Source organism: Mizuhopecten yessoensis, unplaced genomic scaffold (genome assembly GCF_002113885.1).
Source record: "Mizuhopecten yessoensis strain PY_sf001 unplaced genomic scaffold, ASM211388v2 scaffold10485, whole genome shotgun sequence".
Classification (NCBI taxonomy): domain Eukaryota; kingdom Metazoa; phylum Mollusca; class Bivalvia; order Pectinida; family Pectinidae; genus Mizuhopecten; species Mizuhopecten yessoensis.
Genome location: NW_018408570.1, coordinates 322,883 through 341,756, shown reverse-complemented (window position 1 = coordinate 341,756; position 18,874 = coordinate 322,883). Strand labels below are relative to the sequence as shown.

The 18,874-nt window shown below is 35.1% G+C and overlaps 1 protein-coding gene across 1 annotated transcript in view; it reads right to left on the bottom strand.

Moving 5' to 3' along the window:
- The window catches only part of LOC110460830 (protein cappuccino-like), a 62,927-nt gene that overhangs the window by 24,864 nt on the left and 19,189 nt on the right, over positions 1–18,874 (bottom strand). The window contains exons 4-15 of the mRNA XM_021514005.1: positions 13,654–13,792; positions 12,678–12,710; positions 10,541–10,602; positions 8,213–8,735; positions 7,864–7,960; positions 7,429–7,570; positions 5,600–5,687; positions 2,804–2,865; positions 2,446–2,525; positions 1,647–1,776; positions 694–766; positions 47–120 (exon numbers count right to left, since the gene is read on the bottom strand). Of these exons, the coding sequence (XP_021369680.1) occupies positions 47–120; positions 694–766; positions 1,647–1,776; positions 2,446–2,525; positions 2,804–2,865; positions 5,600–5,687; positions 7,429–7,570; positions 7,864–7,960; positions 8,213–8,735; positions 10,541–10,602; positions 12,678–12,710; positions 13,654–13,792 (1,503 nt within the window). The remainder of the gene's footprint in view (positions 1–46; positions 121–693; positions 767–1,646; positions 1,777–2,445; positions 2,526–2,803; positions 2,866–5,599; positions 5,688–7,428; positions 7,571–7,863; positions 7,961–8,212; positions 8,736–10,540; positions 10,603–12,677; positions 12,711–13,653; positions 13,793–18,874) is intronic.

Genomic DNA, 18,874 nt, shown 5'->3' with positions numbered 1-18,874 from the left:
TTCTTGACATAACTCTGATATGACATAATTTGTTCTCACAGCCTACCTTTGTTTTAACATCCCTAAGATTAGGTAATATCTCTATACTGAAGCCATCAGCCTGCCCCCGAGATCGGTTCCCTGAAATCAAGAAATGGATTTTCAAATCTGGATTCGTGTAAGCAATATATTGAAAATCATTGCACAAATCAGTACAAAGCTGATTACTTCATATTAATTTAAACATTTAATACAGTATGCATGTGTACTATATACAACAAACAGTAATTATATAAATAAGTATGGTAAATATAACCAAAAAATGAGCAAGTCACAGTTACCAAAACAGTTATAAATACCACTGCATAAACCATAAGTTTTTTCTATCACATTAATATGCCATGGCTCCCAACCATTTCTCAAGGTTTTAACTTTCAGATTTCTCCCATCAACCTTTCAGAACTACACCCATTAAACTTAGGCTTACATCCATTAAACTTTCAGACTTACATTCAATGAGCTTAGACTTAAACTCATTAAACTTTCAGACATATTCCATAAAACTCTCAGACTTACACCCATTAAACTTTCAGACTCACAGCCATTAAACTTTAAGACTTACACCCATTGAACTTTCAGACTTACACCCATTAAACTTTCAGACTCAAAACTATTAAACTTTTAAACTTACACCCATTGAACTTTCAAACTTACCTCCATTCATGTAGTTTCCTACAGCCAAGACTAGACCTAAGATATTTCTGATTCCCTCGTCTCTCATCAACAACTGTAAATAAAGCAACACATTAACTTAAACTAGAACTGTAAGCTACTGGCTAACTGATACCCTAACTCCCACATAGAATGCTGAAATAAAGTCAATCAAAATGTAGATATATCAGGGGGGGGGACAATGTGTAGAAAACTTCATCAGACTGTTGATGGTTTAATTAGCATTGTTCTGGATGTTACATGATAATTTATATGTAAATCATAAAAAAGAAGACTAGGCTAAGGATTTTGTAAAATCACATAACCCCAATAAAATACCCGGATTGTAAACGGTAAGTGCAAGTGCATAACTTCTGAGAGTGGGAACTTCATCAGAGGAGTTTTATGAAATTTGACTGAAAACTGAAGAAGTTGTTTGAGAAAAGTTTCCATTTATGGACAGATGAATAGATGGATGGATGTGTGGATAGATTAGCAGACACAGGAACAACAAAATTCCAATATTACTCCCCTTACACCTTCATTGCAGGTTGGGGATGTTATACTTGTATAATTCAAGGCAACTACAAAATGACTTTTTCAAAAACACATTAACTTGTTTATACATTGGTAACATCTCACACTATAATCTGATACAGAAAATCTGGATGTTTACATGTATCACACATCTGGTTTTTATAGAATGAACATGGATATATAATATCATATTGCTAATCATTGTCACCTATTTTGATAAGCAGAATATTCATGATATTCAGTATAGGATACACTCATATATTGTATATTGACTTTCATTCCTTTTTCTTGTTACATGAGTACTCTTGTAAAACTACTACTCTTTACAGTGGTTTCTCAGGCCATGTTTTCTTCAATTACACACAAACAGAAGTAGACCATATACAGTATGATATTAGCCAGAGTACTGTCATACTTACATCAGCTGTCATCTTGAGATTATTGAATTTGTTTTCTATCACAGACATGCTTTCCTGGAAGGTTTGTTGAAATATAAAGCAGTATATTCTATCAGCGAAGTCTGGTATTAATGTCAGATCGTACAGAAATCTGAAAATAGAACAATGTCAGATCGTACAGAAATCTGAAAATAGAATAATGTCAGATCGTACAGAAATCTGAAAATAGAACAATGTCAGATTGTACAGAAATCTGAAAATAGAACAATGTCAGATCGTACAGAAATCTGAAAATAGAACAATGTCGGATCGTACAGAAATCTGAAAATAGAACAATGTCAGATCGTACAGAAATCACAAAATAGACAAATGTCAGATCGTACAGAAATCTGAAAATAGAACAATGTTAGATTGTACAGAAATCTGAAAATAGAACAATGTCAGAACAATGAGCAAAACTATCATCTTTTAACATACACACACACACACAAGAGTTATGTCCCTTGAATCAAACTCTAGGCAGACAACACACGGGCCACTTTTGTTTATCATACTCCAAATGGTTGGACCACAGTTGTTTGTTTATAAAATAGGGACAGACCTAGTGATTTGAAGTTGTTTTCTGGCAAGCCTTCAACTCTGTCAGGTTTCACCCCTGAATTATTACAATTAAAAAATAGACAAACCGGTTGATCCACATAAACAAACAGGACCATAGTTTCCATTACGTTGCTTTCATCATGGACTGACTACAAGAATGCTGTTTTCAGTGATAGACCTATAATGAAATGATACTGATGGCTATTGTCTATAAACTTACTGATCAGGTTTGTCAAGTGGTACATCTGGGTGCTTGTCAACATGCTTTTTCAGTTTCTTTATTTCATCCGATTCACCTCGCTACAAAATAAAACCACCGTTTATATGTCACATGGAAATGTCTAACATGATTTCCAGAGGAATGAATTATCTACATACTGATCACTCTCAATATGAAGCAATTTCGGGATTGCAAGAAAATATGATCACTAGCTGTACATATGTGATATTGGTGAAAATAATTGATCAATATCGATATTGGTGATAATATGTTTATCAATAATTAAATATGCTGTTTTTTACAGACTTTTCTAAATCAAAGAACTGTCAGAATAAGTGGAAAGAACAGAAGTACTTACATTGTCATATATTGCCCTGAGTTTCTCTGCATTGACCACTGAGGTATCAAATGTCAAAATTGCTGGAAAAACAAGAGAAATGTTTGGTAAATGAAAAGTGTACTGCAGAGTATTTATAGGTTCAAACTAAGTCAAGCTTCTAAACATCTTCTCTTCTAATTTAACATCAACATCCCATCCAAGCTGTTTTAAAACATACAGGATACTAAGTCTAGTGTATGTGATATGTTGGAGTATATGAGAAAACATAACCCCGGGTCTTTTTATAAGAAATTTGGTAAGAAGAAAGCTAAAACACCAATGTGTAATGGTAATCAACTGTTCAATCATTTCAAAAACCTGTCTTCTGTACAACAAAATAATGATCCAGTCCATCATGACGATTTTATTCTTACTGATTATGACACTGTTTTTGAGGAATTAGATGCTCCTATTTCGTTACAAGAAGTAAAAAATGCTATTCGGAAATTGAAATGTGGTAAATCACATGGACCTGATGGTTTGTTAAATGAATGTTTAAAAGCTGGCGTGGAATTACTTCTTCCAACTTTATCTACGTTGTTTAATTCTATACTAGAATCTGGTTATTTTCCTTCTAATTGGTCGTCAGCCATAATTATTCCTGTCCATAAGAAAGGTGTTTTAAATGACCCTAATAACTTTAGAGGTATCAGTTTAATTAGTTGTCTTTGTAAACTTTTTACCTCTGTACTAAATAAACGTATTTTAGATGTGTGTACAAAATATGACCTTATTACTGATGCGCAATTCGGATTTCGTCCAGAACTTAGTACGATTGATGCAATTTTCGCATTACATTCTATTATAACGAAAACTTTATCTTCAAAGAAACGTTTGTACTGTTGCTTTGTGGACTTTCGCAAAGCGTTTGATTTTGTTGATAGATTAAGCTTATGGCGTAAGCTGACTAAGCTTGGTATTCGTGGGAAAATGTTATCCGTCATTAAATCATTTTACAAATCAGTTAAATCTTGTGTATCAACTAACGGTAAATGTTCTAATTATTTTGAGTGCAGTGTTGGATTAATGCAAGGGGAAATATTATCGCCTTTATTGTTCTCAGTTTTTGTTAATGATTTTGAAACCTCATTTATTGAAAATGGTGCAACGGACTATGACTTTGGTGAATTAAGTTTGTTTTTGTTAATGTATGCAGATGACTTAGTATTGTTTTCCGAAACTATTGAAGGTTTACAGAGTCTTTTAGATAATCTGAATGTGTATTCTACTAAATGGAAATTAACAGTTAACACTGAGAAAACCAAAGTAGTTGTATTTAGAAACGGTGGTAGTATACGAGATAGAGAAAGATGGATGTATAATGGTTTGGAGGTGGAAGTTGTAGATGTTTTCAGCTACCTAGGAGTAAAACTGAAATTCAATAATAAATTTAATCATATACAGAAACAGTTATCTGACCAAGGAAGAAAGGCCATGTATGCTCTTTTTTCAAGCTCTTCTAACTTGAGCCTAAACTGTACAACGTTATTGCATTTATTTGATACGTATGTTTGTAGTATATTGCATTACGCATGTGAAGTATGGGGATCTACAAAAGGTACGGATATTGAGAGGTTACACCTACACTTTTGTAAGAAGATTTTAAAAGTTAAGAAGTCGACTTGCAACGCAATGGTTTATTTTGAATTAGGTCGACATCCTTTGGAAAATATAAGAAAATTCAGAATGATAAAATATTGGTTAAAACTAATGGATTCGAAAAATTGTATTTTGCAAACTGCGTATTCCTTTTTAAGTAGTAGCAATACAGGCAATTGCTTTAACTGGGTTAAGTATGTCAAACATTGTCTTTTTTCTCTCGGATTCGCAGATGTATGGACAAATTATTATTCATATAACCATAAAAGTATTTTGTACATGATAAAGCAAAGAATATTTGATCAAAGTCAACAATATCTGAGAGGGCTATTAGAAACCTCACCTAAATGTATTTTATATAAGCACTTAGCAAATCACCATACTCTTCAATACTATTTGACAAAGTATATTCCAATGAAATACCGGATCTGTTTATCTAAACTTCGTCTTTCTGCACATAATTTAGCTATTGAGACTGGTAGATACAATAACATAACGAGAGAACAAAGACACTGTATGAGCTGCATTTCAGATNTGTGTGTGTGTGTGTGTGTGTGTGTGTGTGTGTGTGTGTGTATGTGTGTGTGTATCATATTGTATGTTGTCTCTGTATTGTTTTGTATATATGTTATGACTGATAAGTCAACCGACTTAAAGTAATAAAGAACTTGAACTTGAAGTCGTTTAAGGTGGCTACTTTCTGCACTAACTACATGATCTTAAATTGTGTAAACTATCAAAGTGTTAAGGGCTGTTGACTTTATTTTTTCACTTCAGATAAGCTTGTTGCTATAACTGGAAGAGTTTTGGGTTACATCAGTTCAGTTTATAATAGTTCATTGTTGCTGAAATGATATTTTTGTGTACATTGTTGGATAATATCAACTGAAGCAAAAATTAAAATGATAAATAGATCTGGAATTGACACAAATTAGCAAATACTACCAATACATGTATCCTGCTCCTGCTTTGCTGGTTAAACCAAAGTCAATGAAGCAACAAATATAGATAACAGTGACCTATATTTGGTGTATTGCGTAGAACTCCTGATGATGTGTCCATAGAGGAATTTGATCATGAATGGCTGTTGGATTTCTAGTATTTAAATAACTGAGCTCAATGAAAAGTATAACCAGATGTTGTACAGATCAACCAAAAAAATAGTCATTTGAATACCTTTTTCTATCTCTGTCATCTCCATCCTCAGACTGGACAGCAGGATGCCCACCACCTGTGCTCGCTTAGGTTCAATCACTTTGGCTGCCTGTAATGAGAAATGCATTGGTATTCATGTGTGAAAAGTGAATTTCAATTAAAATCAAACTGCCTTTTTGACTTATAATGGGAGGCACACCAAAAACCAGTAATGAACTTGAAATCACCAATTAAATCTATCAAGGTATGGACATTTCTATAACAATTAAATCTATCAAGGTATGGACATTTCTATAACAATTAAATCTATCAAGGTATGGACATTTCTATAACAATTAAATCTATCAAGGTATGGACATTTCTATAACAATTAAATCTATCAAGGTATGGACATTTCTATAACAATTAAATCTATCAAGGTATGGACATTTCTATAACAATTAAATCTATCAAGGTATGGACATTTCTATAACAATTAAATCTATCAAGGTATGGACATTTCTATAACAATTAAATCTATCAAGGTATGGACATTTCTATAACAATTAAATCTATCAAGGTATGGACATTTCTATAACAATTAAATCTATCAAGGTATGGACATTTCTATAACAATTAAATCTATCAAGGTATGGACATTTCTATAACAATTAAATCTATCAAGGTATGGACATTTCTATAACAATTAAATCTATCAAGGTATGGACATTTCTATAACAATTAAGTGTATGTAACTTATCCCTACATTTAAATACAGATGAATGTTTGGCCTACTTGTGTGGGAGAGGAATGCTATTTACCTGTTGTTGTAGGGACTTGTGTAAGGGAGGAATGTTATTTACCTGTTGTTGTAGGGACGTGTGTGGGAGAGGGATGCTATTTATCTGTTGTTGTAGGGACTTGTGTAAGGGAGGAATGTTATTTACCTGTTGTTGTAGGGACTTGTGTATGGGAGGAATGTTATTTACCTGTTGTTGTAGGGACTTGCGTGGGAGAGGAATGCTGTTTAACTGTTGTTGTAGGAACTTGTGTAGGGGAGGAATATTATTTACCTGTTGTTGTAGGGACTTGCGTGGGAGAGGAATGCTGTTTAACTGTTGTTGTAGGAACTTGTGTAGGGGAGGAATATTATTTACCTGTTGTTGTAGGGACTTGCGTGGGAGAGGAATGCTGTTTAACTGTTGTTGTAGGGACTTGTGTAGGGGAGGAATATTATTTACCTGTTGTTGTAGGGACTTGTGTGGGAGAGGGATGCTATTTATCTGTTGTTGTAGGGACTTGTGTAAGGGAGGAATGTTATTTACCTGTTGTTGTAGGGACTTGTGTAGGGGAGGAATGTTTTTTACCTGTTGTTGTAGGGACTTGTGTTGGAGAGGAATGCTGTTTAACTGTTGTTGTAGGGACTTGTGTAGGGGAGGAATGTTATTTACCTGTTGTTGTAGGGACTTGTGTGGGAGAGGAATGCTGTTTAACTGTTGTTGTAGGGACTTGTGTAGGGGAGGAATGTTATTTACCTGTTGTTGTAGGGACTTGTGTAGGGGAGGAATGTTATTTACCTGTTGTTGTAGGGACTTGTGTAGGGGAGGAATGTTATTTACCTGTTGTTGTAGGGACTTGTGTAGGGGAGGAATGTTATTTACCTGTTGTTGTAGGGACTTGTGTAGGGGAGGAATGTTATTTACCTGTTGTTGTAGGGACTTGTGTAGGGGAGGAATGCTATTTACCTGTTGTTGTAGGGACTTGTGTAGGGGAGGAATGCTATTTACCTGTTGTTGTAGGGACTTGTGTTGGAGAGGGATGCTATTTACCTGTTGTTGTAGGGACTTGTGTGGGAGAGGGATGTTATTTACCTGTTGTTGTAGGGACTTGCGACGATGGAGGTTAGATCGGTGGTTGGTGTTAAGCTGCTGTTTGGAGAACAGTGAGTCAACCTCCATGAAGTCCAAGTTTGCCTCTGATAACTCCTCCCACACTAGGCGGGCATTGGCAACACTGTAACAATATGTTTACATTTTAAAAACGTTTTTTTTTGTACAGTTTTTGTTATTCAATATATGGCCATAGATTCAATCTTTTTATTCCTGTTTATATAATTTCATATTGGTTTTGTTTTTAGTATTCTTTGTTTATCCCAATAGCCATGAACATAGCACTAGTATTCATTATATTTGATCACAAAAAAAGAAACAATAAATATATCTTACTTCGTTTCCTATGGCCACAAGAATGGTAACCATGTTTAACACACCCTCTCAGGATCTACAAGATAGCACAGCTATACTCACTCTTTGTTCTTTGAACGTTTGAGATCATGTAATTGGATTCTCTGCCAAAACAATGGTTTCATCGGCGACTTCGTATTGATCGGAGATTTGGAGGGCCCTGGAACACACATACAATTACCATTTCCTTTCCACTTCACTGTTTGACTGATCAAAAATCTTGTTACAATGAACTTCCAAATGATCATGAATGTTTAAAAATTACACAATTGTTAAAACAGCTTAAAGTTATATCAGTGTCACTACTCCATATGGTCTTAATATATTTGTTAACCAAAGTTAATGGCAGTTACATTAGTTTATTAGCTATCCAATCAATCAAGCTGGTATGCAATGACGCACTGATACTTACTTCTATCGCTTTGAAGTCCCAGCATGCCTGGAGCAGGAGGGGGTGGTGGAGGAGCGGGGCCAGACATAAAAGGTGGAGGAGGAGGAGGAGGAGGGGGGCCAGCCATAAAAGGGGGAGGAGGTGGGGGAGGAGGGGGTGCTGGAGGATCTGGCCGGAGCTCTGGAGGCACGGTAGGCATGCCCATGGTGTCCCCATTCTCACGGAGTATGTTGATAGGATAAGTCCCTGTCACACACTCGGGTGTCACAGCTGGCGTGTGATACTCAGAGTTAGACGGTGTCGACTGTGGTGTGGCAGTGATTGCGATTATTCTTGACCCGTCTGGTGCATAAACGTGTCCATTGACTAGATCCTTCCCAGCAGCCTCTGCTTCTGCCAGAGCCTCTTGTGTATACTCCTCAATGCCTGCTAGGGCCTTGTACTTTTCCACCTCTAGCTGTAGGTTTGCAATGCGCTCCGCATATTCTTTGACACTTTTCTCGTGCTCTTCACGGAATTTGTCCAGAACTGCCTGATGCTCTTCCTGTAGGGAAACACAGAGAAATATTACGTCACCTTGTTGATATCACTCAAACAATATGTTAAACATTTGATACTTGCAGCCACCAGTTCTTTTATATTTATCAAATTCTGAGCAAATATCAATGTAATTAACATGATATGAAAAGTACGGCTGAAAGGACGAAAAAGCGTTCACTGTGGAAGTTGTACTGATCCTGATTCAATTGCACACTATCTGCAGGTAGACATCATTTTTATTACATACTATATGTAGGTAACATTACTTCAATTTAACACTATACGCAGGTAAGCATCATTTCACCAAGAACTGAGAAATTTAAGCCATTGTATGATGACCTACTTAACAAGCCATGAAGAACCACCTGTATCCTTTTACATACAATATTGACATTGTAATGAAATTTTATTCAAACATAAACCTGACAATTAAACAGCCGTTCACCAATGGTTTGAGACTGGTACCTTACAGGAGAACCAGTTCCATCCTTATGTTAAATCTCATAAAGTTCACTCTTCTCAGATGTTAGAGTAATAAAACATCAAACTGGACACAAGAAAACTAATTAACATATATATTGTTAAAAGCACTGGGTCAGATTCCAACCATACTTGTTTGGTGAATGACCTAAGACAGATTGAGCCAGTACAATGACTTACAGATGATCCGTAGCATTTATTATCATAGAATGATACATTTTTTCTCACAGTTGCTTGGAAGATGCTAAACACATACCAATATCATATAATTCCTAGCAAGGAATCAATTTTACCAATTCCATAATTCCTATCAGAGAATCAACTATACCAATCCCAAGGTTCTCAGCAAGATTTTTAGGCATTAAAATCTCACAATTCCCAGCAAAGAATAAACTATATGATTATCAATCCCATATACTTCAATTCACTAGGATTCACTAGATACCAATCCCATTATTCCTAGAATTTACCTATACCAATCCCACAATTCCCAGTAAGGATTCAAATATACTAATTCCATAATAACCAGCACCAATTCAACAAAGCAAATTAATCCCATAATCCCTTGGAAGGATTTCTTAAATTGCCCTTTTATTTTATATTAATGAAGCAATGATTCAATTCTATAATTCACAAGTAGTATTCAAAAATAAAACTTTATGAAAGAATTACAATAGCAAAAAAGAGGTGTTGGAGAACAGCATAGCTCACCTATTGGTGATATATGTTGTAAGATAGCAAATATCAATAGAACACATGTACAGTAAAACCTTGATATAACGGCCATAATTTCATTTGCCAACTCGTTTACTGCCAACATATTTTCAGGTCCTTTAAATTGTGTTTTTCTTAAGAATTTCTTTATACGTTTCCCTCAATTTATTGCCAAACCCCTTTATAATGCCAATATTTCTTTGATCCAAATGGTGGCAATATAACACGGTTTGCTGTACCTTAACATGTAGTACATTTCAAAAGAAGAGATGACCAACAACGTGAAATAGTCAACAGCGTATTGATGGTGGTGAGCAATCCGATACTGCACATGCAAACTTGCACAAAAATTAAAACAAAGTCCAATAAAGGTGTTTTTGGCACCAAAATATGTATATATAAAAAAAAAAAGGTGCAGAACATTACTAATACTCCATATAAATACTTCAACCTTATAATAGACAACAGCCTATTGATGGTGCTGGCCCAACACCTCACAAAAAAAACTTCCCTAAAAACTTTAACCTCAGGAAGTGGAAAGCCGATGCCGGGGTGACTACATTAGCCCCTATTTTTCGAAAAGGCGAGCTAAAGATTACGTATTTTTGGCAATACCTTGAGTTTCTTCAGATCCTCTTGATATTCATGTCGTGATGAGACCATAGCTGCCTGGTGTTCTGTAAACATAATATGATCAATGTATACTAACGTATCTCCTTATCACATTGCTAGGATAAAACAGCATACATGTGAAAATACTACACATTATATAAAATACCTCCAGCCATTTAGCACTTACAGTGCAGGTACTAAAGGCAGTAATACAGAGATTGTGTTAACAATTTCAAATGTCATTATAACCCTGTACATGACATTGTCACAGTTAACTGTCCCTTTTCACACAATGCCTACTGAAGCCTGTGTATTGCAAACAAAAACACATAATCTTAATAAATGTGCTTACGTGACATATATGTCATTCATTCTATATAAATGGAAATAAATACTTTCAGATTATTTCAAATACAAAAATTTGAAATCTTTTTTTTTTAGATATTGTTTTGTAAGTTGATGTGATGATATTTCATAATGGTATCAAATTTTCTTATACATGCAGGTAGTTGTTTGATGATCATGACACTGGTAATACCTCAATTTACCTTCAACAAGATCAAGCTACTTAATACCAGCTAAACACTCACATAATTATGAATACCGGTAAAAGAAATATCATGGATCACAAAGTTTGTCTTCAGAAAATACAGTAAAAGAGAACTCAACAACTTTTACAATCAATTTAATCCAAAATAAGAGCTAAAACTTAACTGCAACTTAAGGATGAAACACAGTTTTTTGGTACTGATTCTATCTCCTAGTTGTAATTTGAAACATCAACGTTCCCTGGCCTGTGTTTACATGTGTATACACTGTGTGGTACGTCACTCTGAGATCTGTTACTACGTGGATTATAAATTAAAACACTTCTAAAACAATAACATTATATATGATATAAAAGGCAGGTACTAATTAATTGATAAAAAAAACTATCTACTATGACGGTTAAGTAATTATATTCCAGTTCTAATTGTGCACTTGATTTGGTCAGTATATATTGGTCAACCATGAACTATGGCAGAGAAATCATTTCAACAGTGTTCAAACACAAGTGTATGTGCATTTCCCAATTACTTACCTTTATAAGTCTCATCTTGTTTATAAACAGACATTTTTTTTATGCCAATGAGTTAGTCAGCAGCTGGGTTTTATTTGCAGATTAAATTTTTGAATTTTAAGTTTATTGATATTGTCAAATTAAAAATCATTAGTTGAAATCCAACCCTTACCAGTAATAATTTGTATTTTGTGTATGTTGGAAAAACCCACTGCAGATCTTTAGGGTGTCATTGTACAAGGCCAAACGAATACTTACAAGTTCGCAATTGTTAGAGGTAGGAAAATGTACGTATACATACAAAACAAATATTTCAGTCATATATAACAAACTTTACATCATCTTCACACCAAAACAGCAATGTTAGAAACTGATTTCCCTATCATATTTAAGTCTATAATAAACTATGCAAAATCTCCAAAATAAAGTTAGAAACTTATTTCTTAAACACAATAAGTAATAAATAACCAACTTAACACCATCTCCAAATCTAAGCACAAAGTTGGAAACTGATTTCCCTAATATCAATAGGCCTCTAGTTATGACCCCTTACTACTACATTGTATGTACAATGTAAGTAACTTATTTCCTGAACATCAATAAGTCTAAATTAAAGCTATGATCCCTTACCATTATGTACAATGTAAGACAGATAGTTCCCCCTAACTAAACTATTCGTTTATCGTTTATATAAGCCTATAGCTATGATCCCTTACTACTTCGCACAATATTGGAAACTTATTTCTGTAACATCAATAAGCCCATAGCTAAGATACCTTACTTCTATTTCAGATTTAAACCCATATTTATGAAGATGACCTTGAAGCTATGACTTAACCATGTATAGACAATTATAGGTATTCTACAATTTACAGACAATGAGGTTTTTACATGCATGCTGATAACAATATACATGTACTACGATCATAACAGGGTGACTATATAATATGTTGGTTTGGTTACAAGTAGAGTAAGTAAAAGCAAGTTGATGACAAAGCAATGACTGAACTATTCCTATTGTATGACATGATGGCTGTTATGGCTGATAGATAGTGTCTCACACACTTTTACAACACTTACGCATAAGATTTTTATGTTTGTGATGTGATCGTGCTGAAAAAATACCAAACAATTGTGTAATAATACTCATGTTCAAACAAGTACCAAATTCTTCAACTTTATCATTAATCTTCTATTGAATTCCAGCTCAAAACTAATAAAACTTTTATTGAAATTTTGAAACCGGTGGGTCATGAACAAGACTTATTTAAAACGATTAGAACTCGGCTGTGAATAAGGTTGTCAATAGATTGGTGTACGTCAGGACTGTGTTAATAGTACTTTAATGCACCACTAATCGTGTGATTCATCTTCAATGGCAAGGTCATGACCTTCAGAAATCATCATTTAGGAGGTAATGGCCCAGGCAGGGCAGACACACATTACACAGGAATGTATATTGGTGTGGGGGAGTGGGTGACTAAACACCAGGCACAATCAAAACCAATCACTCACGAAAAAGAGGCTCTTATTTCTCATTCTTAGTACAACCTTTCTACAAACTTTCAGTCTTGACCGACTTTACATATCTAACCGTGTCATGACCCAGTATTTTTCAAGGAATAGACAAGGAAGACCTGTGGGGTTTTATTGACAGAAAAGTGCTACACAATGTACATCAATGGAACTTTATTTCCTTTAGTCTGTTCTAGCTATGATAAGTTCTAGTATGCGTACATTCAATCTTGACCAAACACTAAAATCACCCATTTACTAAAACACATTTTTATTTTGTTTTTTGGACCCTTGACATTTAATTTCAATTTATGATCTTAATGAGTTATCTTAACTATTGTACAACTGAATTATGTATGCTCCGATGATCTTATACCAAACTGTTTGACACGACAAGGTCTACGCTAATTCCTATTTGTACTTATTTGTAATCAATAAAACAATCAGTAATCAGGTGTTTGACAGTCCTCCAAACAATACAATGTGTATATGGTAGCCTCCATTCACTGACATGCCAGCCCCATCAGACACCCGGTCATACCTGCTTCTGTGTACTTAAGTCCATGCTGATTGTCTTGGTCAGACAGGTTGGGTGGCCACATGGGCGTCAGCTTGCCAATGTCAGCATTCTGTTTGGTCACTGGGTGCTCCGTGTGGGTCCAGTAGTACATACAATCCGTCTAAAACATACAAAAACCTCATTAGTCATTCCAATCAACAGCTATCAATAATGACAGACTTTTAAACAAATTTTATATTGACATATGTATATCACAAGAAAGCATGCCTGTATATGACATTTCAATTTACAGAGCTATATCTGAACACATTTTAAACTCAACAGATGCTCTTAAAAATGAAAAATACATCTAATTTAACTGAAACTGTATGACAATAAATGCCAGCTGTGTATCTAGGCTATTCATTTTATCATGGTTTTCTGGGTTACCATAGATCCTAAAATACGTGACATTTTTCCCCCCCCCCCCCCCCCCAAAAAAAATGAAAAAAAAAGTTTACATCACGCATATTTTTCAGACAGTTAATCAAAATATCTAAAAGAAGTACTCAGAAATTAGCATGAGACATATTTTCATATATAATCAGTTTAATAATATTAAAAGTTATATAAAGAGTAAATTAAAATAGTGAAGGAAAGTAATCCCAAATAACTGCTGTTATAAAGGATGCCGCCTTAAGATAAATAGCATTTATACCATATAATCAATACAATATTCATATCTAAATTCAGAATATACTTCAGATACGTGACATTCTGCGTAACATCCTGTAGTCTATGACAGTTTGTCAGCTGTCATTCCCCTTTCAAATCTAAGAGTGCTGCTGACCCAGTATCCTATATCCCCTCTGCACCCTTGGGTTTATTAATTAGCTAAACTGAGTATCCTTTTTTACCTGTTGTATAGTAGGACCAGTATTGCCTGCAGAAAAATTCTCACTGAAATTTTCAGTAAAATTCAGCATCATTAACTATTTTATAAATTTGACCACAAAAAGTCCATGTACATCCAATATATCTTTAAGACAAATGTCAGAAAGTGATCACAGATTCGTAGAACATCTATGTATATCCAATATATAGTAGGTGTTATCGTTGATATAGACTACACCGACACAAAGAGACAGTGGAGGTGAGAGGTTCCTTGTCCATCACATAAACAGTACATGTCACACCACATAATATTGTCATACAAATCTGGGCAAGTCTCCAGCTCCAAAATATTTCCACTTTTATGAATGAAATTTAAACACTTTGACACAAGGCGTAAATATGAATGGAATTTCATTTTAAATACCAATGCGGGTCTCCACACAAAATGACTGTACAAGCTCGGCAATAATTACTACGATTATATCTCTGTCAGATGGCCTGAAGGCGTCACTCTTTCATTGTGATTATGTCTATTTGTATTTCATGCTTGGCCAAGACGAAAATGATTGATTTAATCAACATCGGTAACATAGACATAAATAACACTGGCGTGTATAATATCGTATCAAAATAAATACTCTGCTATGATTATTTATAACGATGAATTTATCAACCTGATTTTTGTTTTTACAAAAGATGGAGTAGAGCTAATAATATATATACAAATGTAGGACAATACTATTGTAATACATCAGATGTAGATTAAGATGAATTTATTGTCTCAGCATTTACATATAAGATGTGTTCAGGAATACAGGCTGTAGCGGATAATANTCGAAGAACACAGCGACAAGGTGTTCTTTCTTGGCGAAAGCCTCTCGAATGAACGTCTCTAATCTGATGAGATGGTCATTTGTCCCTCTTTAATGAGTGGTAAGTACCTCAGGTGTACATAATATATATGAGCAACATTCACGTACATTACATGGTTGCTACTGTCAGATGAAAATTCAAACAAAGTTGAAAAACTTAAGTCTAGTTAGCATGCAGCAATTATAAGATAATAAGACTTCCAGATTAGAATATATTGAATATATACTAAGATAGGGTAAGATGAATTAGCTTACTGAAGTTTTCCTTGTGGGTAATGAAATCCAAATAAACCACCCATGACGGAAACTGTAGTTTGTGACATATATAAAATTAAGAATCCCACTAAAGTAGATGTATGTGCCAACTGTACCTCTAGATCTGGCGGCCATGTTGATTTTCAGATTTGGTAAAACATCCAAACCCACAGTTTATACAAAATTGACGTCCCCTTGGCCCAAGGATGCTTCAGACCAAATTGGTATGAAATCCCTTAACCTGATGGTAGAAGAAGGATTTTAAAGGTTTACCTCTATTTCCCCTATTCGGCCCAACCCCTCTGCCCCAAGGGTAGCCACATCCACCGTTTATACAAAATTGAGTCCCCTTGGACCGATGATGTTCCAGACTAAATAAGGATAAAATTCCTTAATCCCTATGGTAGAAGAAGGATTTTAAAGGTTATACCTCTATTTCCCCTATCAGGCCCCACTCTTCTGAAAACAGGGGGAGGCCATACCCACCATTTATACAAAATTGAGTGCCCTTGGCCCAAGGATGCTCCACACCAAATTTAGTTAAATTCCACTAAGCAGTTCAGGACTAGTAGTGTTTTAAAGGAAAAACTGACGGACCTATGGTGATGAAATCGAAGATATTGGCTGCACTACTACTATATTGAATTTCAGATTTGGGTCAAAATCAAAGGTAATTGTGGGTAGTTTCATGAAAATCAAAGGTAATTGTTGGTAGTTTCATGAAAATCAAAGGTAACTGTGGGTAGTTTCATGAAAATCAAAGGTAATTGTGGGTAGTTTCATGAAAATCAAAGGTAATTGTAGGTAGTTTCATGAAAATCAAAGGTAATTGTGGGTAGTTTCATGAAAATCAAAGGTAATTGAGGGTAGTTTCATGAAAATCAAAGGTAATTGTGGGTAGTTTCATGAAAATCAAAGCATTGCAGGGAAACAACAACAGATTCTTCCAACAGAGATAGAGTGATCTCTATAATTTCATCTCCGTTATATATGGCAGGCGACAGAAAAACTTGACACTGTGTACAGATATTACTGCTTTCCATAACCCATGGTGCTGTCAGGAACCATATTGATTAACGGTACATTGGTCTTAATTAGCTGATTCAAATAAAACTTAAGTTAATTCTAGTTTCCGCTTAATTATCAATTAAATCACTTTAAAGGGGCTGGTCGGGGAAAAAAATACCAAGAAATGGGTCTAAATGTGTTCTCTGGCCTTCCAAAAGTTATACCACGTTAATATGATGGTCGATTTCTGCTTGCAATGTCCAGTTTTGACCACTGAAATCTCGGGGAAGCCCTGCATAAATATAGCGCAGATCTATTTATATATGTCAAGTGTTTGTTTCGAAAGTGAGGCAGTGAAGATAACAACAATAGCACACCCTCATGTGCCATGTCGGACTCAACTAGCTGACAAGACAGCAATACTATACGTAAATGATTGTTTTCAAGGGTCATGTATGATGCAAGTGTAGTATTCCTACCTATATGTTGTTGTTATATATAACGGTATTGATACCTTGTGCCTGTCATGACTTTTGCATGCATCTTTTTCTTTCGCCGCGATGTTTACATTTGGCCTTGTTGATGACGCGAGTGCGGTAAAATTACATCCCTGATCTCGGTCAATTGAGAGTTTTAGACTGTCAGGTGATGATTTAGGATTTCTTTAATTATAATTTTTACTCTAAGGGAGTGAATTTCAGTAAAGTTTGAATCGGTAATTTCATAAGAAGGTATTTTAAACATATGTATGCCATTTTAGCAAATATGACATTTTTTCCCCGACCAGCCCTTTTAAATTAAAATTCCACCTAGTTTATATTAAGTTAAAGGATGTCTGTCCAGGGCCTGTAACGTTACTTAGCTAGAGATGACATATACATTGTTAAATTGTCACAGGTAAGGAGTCAGTTATATCAGTGTAGCTCATTTCTCATTAATGATTAATGAAAACAGGCAAACCTACTGTCTACCGTCCCAGTACATGTTGTATTAAATTTGATAGGATACACCTGTATCCATCATACCTCTACCTGATCAGAGTTGCTGGTATATAGGAATTTAGTAAGTAAGTCAGCTAGCTACACACATTATCAGCTGGTCCACTGTATACTAAAGGTTTAAAGAATTTTCATAAATTCTGAATCCGACTCAGCTGGATAGAAAAAATCAACGCAACAAATAGTCGCTGTCAACTCTATTCCTGTAACGAAGGTCCAGGTGCAATCACCCGAACCTGAAGGGAAGACGACATGCATACACGTACCTTTATACTGTAATATCAGGAACTTACACAGAACAGTTCTCTATGCAACTCATATTAATTGCTTCAACAGAATTGGTTCTCATCCCGTTATAACCAAACATCTCTCAGTAAACTTGAAACGACCTCAACAGGACTGATTCTCACCTCACCATGATCACCCACGATACGAAGGACATGTCAGTTAATCTACAATCACCTGTTAGATAACCACCTGACCAACAATCTAAAACGTGGTCAATTAATTTCTGGATCTACCTGTAAAGTATAGGGGAGATCAAACAGTCGGTTGGCAGTGTGTTTATACATATTAATCCTGGGGTCTGTATCTACCCCAACTTGGTTATATATATATGGAGGCCAGGAGACTGAGGCCAAGTCCAATACACACCTATCAGACCCATCAATTTAACTTCAGGCTGAAAATGTTCAGAACTTTATCTTTGCCCATAAAGGTATCTACAGTAAAAGCATACTGTAAACAGTAGCATTTTGATGAAAGGTTAACAACAGATAATGGGCCCGTGGATATAGTGCTACATTGTAAGATTGTAAGCGATACATTATCAAATGGTTCTGGGCAGGTTACCAGTACACTGTTAGATGGTTCTATGGGCAGTGCTACAATGGTAGATGGTTTTATGGAAAATGCTAATCGTTAGATGGTTCTATGGGCAGTGCTACATTGTTAAATGGTTCTATGAACAATTCTTATTGTTAAATGGTTCTATGAACAATTCTTATTGTTAGATGGTTCTATTGACAATGCAACATTGTTAGATGATTATATGGGCAGTGCTACAATGGTTGATGATTTTATGGCCAAATTTACATTGTTAGATGGTTCTATGAAGAGACTTACATTGTTAGATGGATCTATGAGCAGACTTACATTGTTAGATGGTTCTATGAACATACTTACATTGTTGGATGGTTCTATGAACATATTTACATTGTTAGATGGTTATATGAA